The 11,681-nt window shown below is 27.9% G+C and overlaps 1 protein-coding gene across 1 annotated transcript; it reads right to left on the reverse strand.

Annotated features, from left to right (window-relative positions):
* Window positions 1-3,692: 3,692 nt before the first annotated feature.
* Window positions 3,693-4,833, reverse strand: LOC129980252 (zinc finger protein 596-like). The gene has a single exon (XM_056090784.1). The coding sequence runs from the start codon at window positions 4,341-4,343 to the stop codon at window positions 3,705-3,707; it is 639 nt and encodes a 212-aa protein (XP_055946759.1). The 5' UTR covers window positions 4,344-4,833; the 3' UTR covers window positions 3,693-3,704.
* Window positions 4,834-11,681: the final 6,848 nt, after the last annotated feature.

Here is an 11,681-nt window from a genome sequence, read left to right on the forward strand (position 1 = left end):
CTATAAATATGATAGACAGTAGAAGAAAGTCATTGTTTACTCAAAAAAGGAATTATAAGTCCTTAAGTAAAGCAGAGATATACAGGACTCTCTGTTTGTAGTTGACTATAATCTAAACCGAAAAGAGTCGAAATCGAAAGCTGAATATTTAGAAACCTGAACAATAAGAATGCAGCTTTCACAACTTTCAAGACATGAACTTCTGCCGCTAATAACATTATAATTTTCCAAGGAATATTCTTTATTAAAATAGTTATTTAAAGGTAATTTCTTTTATTAACAGATTACATTATATCTGATTACTTTTGAATCACATTAAAATTTAAAGTATTTGGATTTTATATTAAATTTGGTTTAATTGTGCGCTCAAAAAATCAGAAAATACATAAAAAAATCTAATGGGAGACTATTTATGCACAAAATATTAGCTACGCGATCTGACATTAGTACAGCATAAATAGGCGTCTTGAGTTATATACTTGAGGACTCAAGCAACAACAGAGTTTTTACAGTGCATTAATTTATTCGTTTATTTATTTCGTTTATGAATGTAATATCTAAACCCATCAAAGAAATAAATTTTTTTATCCAAGCATTTCAGCTGAACAGGGGGAATGTTATTAAAGGGATTTTCCCCCTTCAGCAAAATATCTGTCTCAATGTTCCGAGTACTCTCAGATTTCCCCTATGTAAAATTCCTATCGATTGAACATGCTTATTATCAATTCAATAGCAGTTTTCCTTTTACGTCAGGTTAATAAAGAAGGATTATGGTACCGCGATAGAGAAACTGAGCCAAAAAAGTATTTTTTCAATATCCAAAAAGGTTTATAGCAGAATGAAATTTTAAAAAATAATTTTGAATATAAAAAAAATTGAAGGATATGTAGAAATAATAAGACACAAACAAAATTTATTTATAAAACATTGAAAATATTTTTTTTTTTTGAAATTTTTTACCTAAAAATGTTAAAACATCGAAGAGAGATGCTTGTAAAATACCTCAACCACAAGGTTATTCGGTTGAAGTGAAAATTAGTGTACCCCCGAGATTGTCGCCAATATGGAAACCCAACGGAACGCTCTTCTAGCAACCTTAATGCTGTTTTGTTTACTACTTTTTACAATGCTTAAGTTGTACATAAACTACAAATATTTTATGAAAAATGTTCAATTAATAAAAAATATCGATTACAGATTTTAATTTTGTTCTTTGTTATTATAAGTTTTTTTACAACTAATAAGATACTGCAATTTTATTTTTAATGTGAATACGAACAGAAAATATTTATTCTTTAGCAATTTTTATTTGCTAAGTTAGAAAATTCTGCCCGGTGCCTTCCACAGATGCCGAAGGCATCGCATGCTCTAACTTTTGCTCTGCACCCGAACGACCGGCGCAGCCCGTCTGGAAAAAACAAACAATATTTATCAGTAAAAAATCATAACTACATTGCGTAAAGTGGTAACCGTAAGCGTTCCGCAGAAATGTCTGTTTACGATGTCCGCCACCTGTATTGGCGACTTCACATCCTTGACGCAGGAAGGGGCACACTAAACTTCACTTTTACATGTTATTCTTCGCAATCTTATTTAAGAACGTGGACAAAACGACTTGACTTAGTAATGAAAACGTGTGCGAATTTCATGGAACACAACTTTTTAAAGCATTTTAAATTCTCGAATTATAACCACATGTTGCATTGTCACCTCAGAATAAAATAAAGGAAATATGAATAAATACAACGAATTTGATGAATCGGTTGGTAAACTTACACTAAAAATTGAACGATAAATTAATATCTAGAATGTATGAAATCGAAGACAATTTATTGCAATTTTTAGAGTTTTATTCCTTCTGTTTTAGAAACAACCATATATTAGAAATTTCCAATTCTTTCCCCGAAAAAAAAAGAACTTGTTATGAAAGTTCTCAACACATATAAACAATAAAATGCTATAAAACAAAATACCAAATTTTTAGATTTCATTAAATATGATATCTTACATTCATCATAAATTAAATATTATATGTGTGACATCAATTGATATTTTATCTCTGTTTATATATTTTTCTTTTGTGAAAAAATATAAAAACATTAAGGAAAATCTTGTCGGTTTTTATTTGCGAAATAAAATGAGAAGAATCGATTTTAAGTATGTGGTTCATACCAATAAATAATAGCGCATATACTATTCATTCACAAATGGCAGTGGATTTTTTGTTTTAATTTCAGTTGCAACTAACAAAATCAAGGGCTAATAAATTTGTAAAATTTGCAACCGTATTTTTAGAAACCAAATCTACAGCATTTCCGTGCGACTTCTGAGTATTTTCCAGAGATAAAATGCAAGGCATCTTTCCCAAAAAGGTAACATGATTTAAAAATCAGCTATTATGAGAAAAGCAACATTATTAATCAGAGTAGCTAGATAAAGATTTTAAACACACATCATAACTTATAAATTTGTGAAAATGACGATGTACATTCTAGACTTTGTATCACTCCTATTTAATACCAACACACTCTAGAACCTCTTGACCATATCCTTTAAAGTAAGTATAAATAACATAAAAAAATAACTGAAAAATTATTTAAAAGGCTTAATTAAAAAAACAGAAGTTTTTATTTAATAATTAAATTATCTACACTAAAAATAATACTCAAATTAAAATTAATTATTTATTAAGTAATTATTTCACTATACAATATTGATTAAAAACGGGCTTCATATAACATTTTATGCAATCTTTTTTTAAACAGCATTGAATTTCTTTTATTATATTAGCACAAGATATCTGACAAATAACCGAATCTATAAATATTACAAATTAATGTAAAAGTTAAATACCATCAGACACTGCAATATTATTAAACCAAATAAATTAATTGATGTCAATACATTATCAGCATATTTAAAGTACAATGTGGCATAAATTTATATATTATTTAAAATTAATTGATGCTAGTATTTATAATATTGAACATTTAAAAAAATATACTCACTGTTGTTTCTAAAATGATCGCTGGGTTTGAAATGAATATAAACAGATTAAATATCTGTAGCATATAATTAACGATATATAATATCCGGATGGGAAAAATAACTTTTTCCATATTGGATATTGGACTCACTTCGTTAATTTCCATAGCCTAAATGGAAAATAACATTGCGTTTTCTTTAAAATGTACAGCTTTCATTGACTATGATTAATTTGTGCTAAAGAATCAGTTTTATTAGTCAATTTCCAATTTTCGTTTTTCAATAAAGTCATATTGTAGATAAAGTGCTATTGTAAATAGTGTTCAATAAAGTGCTATTGTAAATTCAATTCCAGTTACAGATAGATTAAATCTCTTTTGTCAACAGTAAATAAGAACATGATAAATTTATATACACCATGTAATGTATAACCAATCCAAGGGATTCCTTCTGCATAATCTAGTTTAGATTTGAAAATATTTAAATTTTTTGATTCATTGGGTACACATGCTTCATTTTGCACTAGAATTCATAGATATGAGAATTTCTTTTATTTTAGGAAAAAATAAATTTAGAATAATGTTTATTTAACAAAGTTTTGTTGAAAGTTACATTTCTCCTTGCAAACATTATGTATGAATACGTTAATGTTTTATTAAATTATCTCTAATGCTAAATGCCTTTTCACACTTTTTACAGGCATAAAGTTGTGTTTTTTTTCAATGAGTACGCACATGATTTGCTAAATGGTTCCTTCGACTGAATGCTTTATTACAGATTTTACAGACATAGTGCTTTTCTTTTGTATGAGTACCTAAATGTTGTCTCAAATGACCTATTTGAGTGAATTTTTTGACACATATTTCACAAACGTAGGGCTTTTCATTTGTATGAATACGTAAATGTGTCCTTAAATTACTTGAATGGTTAAACGCCATACTGCAGACGTCACAGATGTAAGGTTGTTCCTTTGTATGAATGCGTGAATGTACTTTTATGCTAGAAATGTGAGCGAATGCTTTATTGCAGACTTCACATACATAAGGCTTTTGTATCATATGAACATTTATGTGTCTTTTTAAGTCACTTCTTGTTTTGAATGCTTTACCACAAGCTTCACATACATTCAGTTTCACATTTGAATGGGCAGATGAATGCTTACGTAAAGCATCTTTATTACTACAATTTAAACCACATATTTCACACTGAAGTCGTGTTTCTTCCCGATGAGCCAATGAGTGTTTCTTTACTTCTTTCTCCATATTTAATTTTTCAGCACACACAGGGCATACTGAATTTTTCTCTGCAAAGAATAGATGTTCGCTTATACTTTGTAGTTTTCTTTGTGAATATTTCATCTAGTTTATCAATGCAGAGATTTTTCCTATCAGTGAATAGCTAAAAGCCATCAACATTTCCTATTTAAATGTATTACTTCGCATTCTTCAAATTGAAATACTTGTACCTTGTACTTAATTAAGTTTATTCTATCTAATCATTAGATTCTGTTCTTTGACTAAATATAAAAATTCAGATAGTCAATTGATGGTTACGAAGCATTCGTAACCTCGTGTTTGCGAAAATGTGGTTCCAGTAAATGCTCCTGTTTTCACAACAGACGTTCATTGACGACACAGATGGGATGGAAACACACACAATGGAACTACGACGACAGAAGAGATGCTACAAGTCACAGCCATCGGTGTGTAACAATTCAGTGGGAACATATTATTTCAGAAGGCTTCGAAAGCCGGTATTCCCTTCATAATTCGAAATACATTAACATTCGAAACCGCGCAATCGATAGACAGGTACACGGAACTACGAGCTGCTAAATGGAGCGGTACACCTCACACGCCCGAAATGTTATTAGCCAATCAACATTCAGAGTCAAACTGCCATCTGTTGACTGATTTCAGAACTAAGAAAGAGTTGATTGGAGAATATGTTGCGAGACATACGTCTGAAACACGCTACTCACGCTTACAACAAAATTATATAGCTTGCATAATCAAAAACATTATGCATTAAAAAATTGTTCAAAATGTAACAAAAATACTTTAAAAAGTAACCATATGGGTTATAAATTAATCTAAATCTGTATTTAGCAAATTTTTGTATTTTTATTTTGATATTGTTTTTTTTATCCTGATTTCATAACTTTCATATTTAATTTATAAACTGTCCATTCTCCAGATTTTTAAAATAATAAAGGTATTAAATTGAAAACTGCACATTTGATTTTTATTTATTGTTTTCAACTCATATAGTTGTCTTAAATTTATTTTTAACTTATATTGCTAAAAATGAGTAATTATTACTTTAAATTTATTTTAATGCTTTTTTTCCCTATTCAACTTTAAAATAACATGTTAAAGATGTAAGTAACAGATATATCTTCAAGAGACTTTTACAAACATTGATAGTATTATATCTTAATATAAATGTTTAAAACAGCATATATTGACACATATTTTTTTTCAGTCTATTTGATGAAAACAAATAAATTGTTCATAATATAATTTATAAATTTGCGAAAATAATACACCCTGTACCTTAAAAGGTGAAATCATACTAATAATACTACTAAGTGGAAAGAAAGCCAAAATCATACGTTTCCGCCATGACTAATATATATATATATTTGCTTGTCTGTAGGATATAATTTAACAACCAGAACAAAACTCGTTAGAAAGTGTTTCAGGCCATCCACAACCAGTATATTATATTCCACAAGAATGTTAATTACAAATTAGATTTAGAAGGCCTCTCTCAATTAATTTCTAGGTCTCCTGCGAGTCTATATAAGCATTTATGTGCTTTTAATTTTTATCGTGAGAAAAAAAAATGTTAAAAGTAAATTCTAGACATTATGAACTAATTTCCATAAGATTTTAATCAATAATTTAGCATTTTTGTTACAATTCTATTCAGTTATAAAACATTCACTAATATCGATAGAAAAACTATATTTTGAACTTTTAATTTAAAAAAACTTTTAAATGTTATAGAAAATAATTTAAAACCAAATTATGTCAATATATCCTTTTAAAACTATTATTTAAATTAGATCATTGATGTTACCACTGTTTAATTCATTCATTGTGTACTGAAGGATAATTTCTCTAGTCAAGCCACACAAATTTCATTTTTAAAGATTTAAATGACTATTTTAACTAAAGGTTTCTATCTTTTATAATATCAATAAAGACTCTTTCAAGGCAAAAAAGAATTATCTCTTTAATTGGAAGAAATATTACATTTTTCTTTCTTTTGTAGAAAAAGTGCAGCTTAGCATTTCAATATAAAATTGAATTAAAAAAAATATTCAAATAAAAATAGCAGCTAAAATGATGTGTTCATGCACAATTAATTTGCAATAAAATTAAAGTTGAGTATAAAACATTCTAAAATTATTTATTTTGATTGCACAGAAATCTTTCAATGCTTTTATGACTCACTTACAGAATTGGTCAATAAGAAATTTTTGAAGTATATTAAGATTTAAACTAGAATGTAAATGGCCCATTAGTAAGAGAACTGAAGTAACTAATGAAATTAAGAATCAATAGATTCCGGTAAATGAAAAAAGAAATAAAATCTTTATTTTACTTCGAAATATTAATTTAACAAACTGCTTCTATTAAACAAAACAATGAGAAATGTTGTTTCTTTCCCAATTCTACTAATGCCAATTCTAAGAATTCTACAGCATACTCGACTCTGAATGCTGATTGGCTAATAATATTTTGGGCATGTAAAGTGCATGCTCTATCTAGCTGTTCTCTAAACAAAATAGCATTAAGGTTGCTATAAGGTTTCATTCAGTTACCATATTGGCGACAAACTCGGGTCACACTAAAGTACAATTCAACCAAATCCAATTTGAATATTTAAGAAAGATATAGAACCTTTCAGGTTTTAAATAGGTAACATTTGAAACAAATGAATTTCAGTCTTTTGATAAAGCACTGTGGCTGAAATTCGAACCTTAGACTAAACAATCGAAAAGAAATGCTATGCCGAATGAGCAACGGCGATTGGCGGCTAATCTGATTTGTGCGGCAATATTTATATAAATGAAATTTATATTTATACAAATGAAAATTATTTTCTAAAATCTTCATAGTAATATTTTCTCCTTATATCTACAGTACAATTGTTAACAAGACTAAAGATTACAATAAATATATATTGTTTTTTTTTCCAAATTTTTCTATGTTATTTCATGTTCATTTTATGTATTCATAATTTTTGTTTAATATTAGAAATCTTATAATGTTTATAACCTCGCTTACACATAATTTTTTTAAATTTTTTACATGGAATATTCTTATAAAATTTACTTGAGATGAGGAATCTCTTCAATGAAGCACAAAACACATCAATTTTCAAACTCCAAATTTTATATTAGAATGCAATGCTTTTACCTTTTTTATAAATTTTAGTAAATATGATAGAGAGTAGAAGTCAGGTAAGTTTAGAAAGACAAGGAATAATAGGATCTTAAGTAAAGTTGAGATATACATGATTATTTTTATACTGGAAATAGTAAATACTAGAAATCAAAGGCAGAATATTTGGAATGCTATAGAAGCTGAAAAATAACAAAGCAGCTTTCCCAGCATTCAGAACATGAACTTCAGCCATCAACAATATGATAATTCCTCTAAGAAATATTCTTTATTAAAAATAGTATTTGCAGGAATTTCTTTTAATAACAAATTACTTTATGCTTTATTACCTATGAATTATATGAAATTAAAAGTATTTAGAATTTATATTACATTTGATGTAATTTACACATAAGAACTTACAAAATACCTTTTTTAAATCATGGAAAAACAGACTATTTATGCACAAACTATAAGTCACAAGCACTGAAACTAGTACAGCATAAATCAGCGTCAGCAGCAAAAAACATTTTACAGTGCACTAAAATTTATTCTTTATTCACCTGGTTCATGCAAGTAACATCTAAACACTCCAAGTAAATAATTTTTCTATGCAATTATTTCAGTTGAAAGAGGGGGTTGTTACTAAAAGGCATTTTTCCCCTTCTAACAATTCCACAAAATATCTGTCCGTCTGGTTTGAGCACTAATATTTCCCCTTTGTCCAATTCCTGTTGACAGAACATGATTATTTACAATGCAATCTCAGCTTTCCTTTTTTGCCATTTTAATGAAGAAAGATATTGCAAGACAAATTGTACTGCGATAGGGAAGCTGAGATGCAAAGGCGGTTTTTTTAATATCCAAAATATTTTATAACATAATGAAATTTTAAATGCTAATTTTGAATGTAAATAATAAAAGGATCTAGAGAAAATAAGATCTGCAGATAATTCATTTAAAAATCATTATACATTAATTTCATTAATTTTTAAACGTTTCTTATTTAAAAATGATAAAACTTTGAAAATCGATGCCTGTAAAATAACTCAATTCCAATATTATTCTTCATCATTCTATTTAAGAATGTGGACAAGACACCTTGATGTAGAAAGGAAAGTATGGGAAAATTTCACAGAACACAACTAACCATAAATTGCATGATCACCTTAGAACTCAAGAAATTTGAATAAATTCAACTTCATTTACTCAGTCAGTCAATGAACTTATTTCTTTTCTAGAAAGTAAGAAATCAAAGACAATTTATTGCAATTTTCAGTTTTATTTCTACTGTTTCAGGAACCACCATATATTAGAAATTTTCTATCCTTTCTCCCCAAAAACAGCTCTTGTTATAAAAAGGTCTCACTGTATATAAACCCCAAAATGCAAGTACCAAATTTTTAGATTGCATTAAATATGACATCTTACCTTCATCTTAAATTAAATCTTATAACTGTGACATCAACTGACATTTTATCTCTGTTTATATGTGTTTTTGTATGTGTGTGATTTCACATTCATAAAAACATTAAGGAAAGAGTCAACAGTTTTTATTTTTGAAATAAAATGAGAATGGATTTTAAGTATTTTGTCCATACTAGTAAAAGTAGTGCTCATATATATATATATATATATATATATATATATATTAGTATTAGAATATTAGTTGACAAATGACAGTGGATTTTTGTTTAAATTTCAATTGTCAAAATCATGGATTTCTAAACATAAAATTTGTGACCAAATTTTTAGAAACTGATTCTACAGCATTTTCCTACATTCTCTGTATATTTTCCAGAGATAAAAGACATGGCATCTTTCCCAAATGGGTATCATGACTCAAAATAGAGCAATTATGAGAAAAGCAATATTATTAATCAGAGTACCAGGGTAACGATTTTAAACCCACATTATAACTTTTCAAACTGTGAAAATATCATGTATATTCAAGATTTCGTCTCCCCCACCATTTCAAAACTTCCAACAACTTTGTCTAAATGCTTAAAATGCCAACTTCTATTTATTAATAATTAAATCTAAATTAAATTAAAAATTAATTGCTTACTATGCTATTATTTGGATATTGATTAAAAACATGTTTAATATAAAATTTGAAGCAATCATTACACATCATCATTTTCAAATTCCCAGTTAAAAATTCGAACATATGATTTTAGCACAAGATTCTCTGACAAGTAATCTAGCAGATAAATATTACATATTGATGTAAAAATCAAAAACCATCTTATTAAACCAAATAAATAAATGTTCATACCTCCTCACAAACACAATTACAGTGTAATGTGGTATAGCTTAATATATTATTTAAAATCAATTATTACTAAAATTCTCCAATTTGAAAATTTTAACATTATATTCACTATTATTTCAGTAATGATCACTGGTTTTAAAATTAATCTAAATATCATAAACAACAGTAGCATATAATCAATGATGAGTGAATAGTAAAGCATTACCTGTTCTGCACTGCACAATCGACAAACTTCATTTATTTTCAGCAGCTAATTTGAAACTAATGCAGACTTTGCAGGAAAATGTCCAGTTCTCATTGACACTGTTTATTTTGTGCTTAAGAATCACACTTATTCATCATTTTCTAATTTTCTTTTTTTAAAGCAGTCACTCTGAGGGATGCTGCAATAGAATGAATTCTGGTTAAAGGTAAATTAAACATCTTATGCTATATAAACTAATTACATGATGATTAGTACACAATTAGTTATACAAACCACAGAATTTATCACAAATCCAAGAAATATTTCCCGTATATTCTCCCATATATTTTTATAATGAACTTGTAACATATACTCCAGCTTAGATTTCAAAACATTTAAATTTTCATTTTGAATAAGCACTTAAAGTAAGTTATGACTGTTTTTTAATACTAAAATCATTTCTATTGAATTAATAGATATTAGAATTTCTTTTACATGAAAAAAAAACACAACTTTCAGCTAAACTTTATTACATTGAAGTTATTTTAAAGTCCACAGGTTAACTTTCATTTTCTGCATTAGTGCATATATATATGCACTAATGCAGAAAATGAAAGTTACCTCTCAACTTACCTCTTCAGTTGAATTCTTTATTATAAACATAGCACATATAAAGTTACTTGCTTTTATGAGTGCTTACATGTCTTTTGAAAGTACTGTCATGTGAATACTCTTTGCCACATACTTCACAGACATAAGGTTTTTCTTTTGTATGTGTACGTAAATGTCTTCTGTAATTACTTATCTGAGTGAATTTATTGCCACATACTTCACAGGCATAAGGTTGTTCTTTGGTATGAATACGTAAATGTCTCTTTAAACAAAACATAGTAACAAATGCTTTATTGCAGACTTCACACACGTAGGGTTTTTCTTTTGTATGTGCACGTAAATGATTTCTCATGTTAGTTATATAACTGAATTTATTTCCACAAACTTCACAAACATAAGGTTGTTCTTTTGTATGGATACGTAAATGTAACTTTAAATAAGACTTGCTGGAAAATGTTTTATTACAGACTTCACATGCATACGGTTTTTCGTTTATATGAATGCGTGTATGGGTTATTAAATGACTTCTTCTTTTAAATGCTTTACCACAAGTGTCACATATATGTGATTTCAAGTTTGAATGAGAAAATAAATGACTATTAAAAGCTTTTCTATTGCTACAATTTAATCCACATATTTCACACTGAAATCGTATTTCTTTCTTTACATCTTTCTCCATATTTAATTTTACAGCACACACAGAGTATATGTAATTTTTCTCTGAAAAGAACAGATGATAGCTTATTCCTTGTACTTTTATTTGTAAATATTTCGTTTAGTTTTATCAGTGCTGAGATTTTAAATCATTATCTATTCATAATAATGGATAGAAGTGAATAGATAAAAGCATTAACATTTCCCATTTATATACATTATTTCACATTCTTCAAACTGAAATAATTGTACCTTGTGCTTGATTATGTTTGGTCTATCCGCTCATTAGATTTTGTTTTTTGACTAAATATAAAAATTCAGACATTCAGTTGAATCCAGTGATGATTATTAAAAATACAGCTGTAGCATTTATAACCTCGTGTTTGCGAAAACGTGGCTCTAGCAAATACTCTGGTTTTCATAATGAGATGCTTATTGACGATACAGACGGGATGGAATGGAAACACAATGGAATTACAGTGACAGAGATGTTACAAGATACGTCCTTGTTTTGTAAAAATTCAGATGGATCATACAATTTTGAAGAGTGCTAGCCGGCATTCCTTTCACAGTTCAA

The sequence above is a fragment of the Argiope bruennichi genome, chromosome 1, assembly GCF_947563725.1.
Source record: "Argiope bruennichi chromosome 1, qqArgBrue1.1, whole genome shotgun sequence".
Classification (NCBI taxonomy): Eukaryota; Metazoa; Arthropoda; class Arachnida; order Araneae; family Araneidae; genus Argiope; species Argiope bruennichi.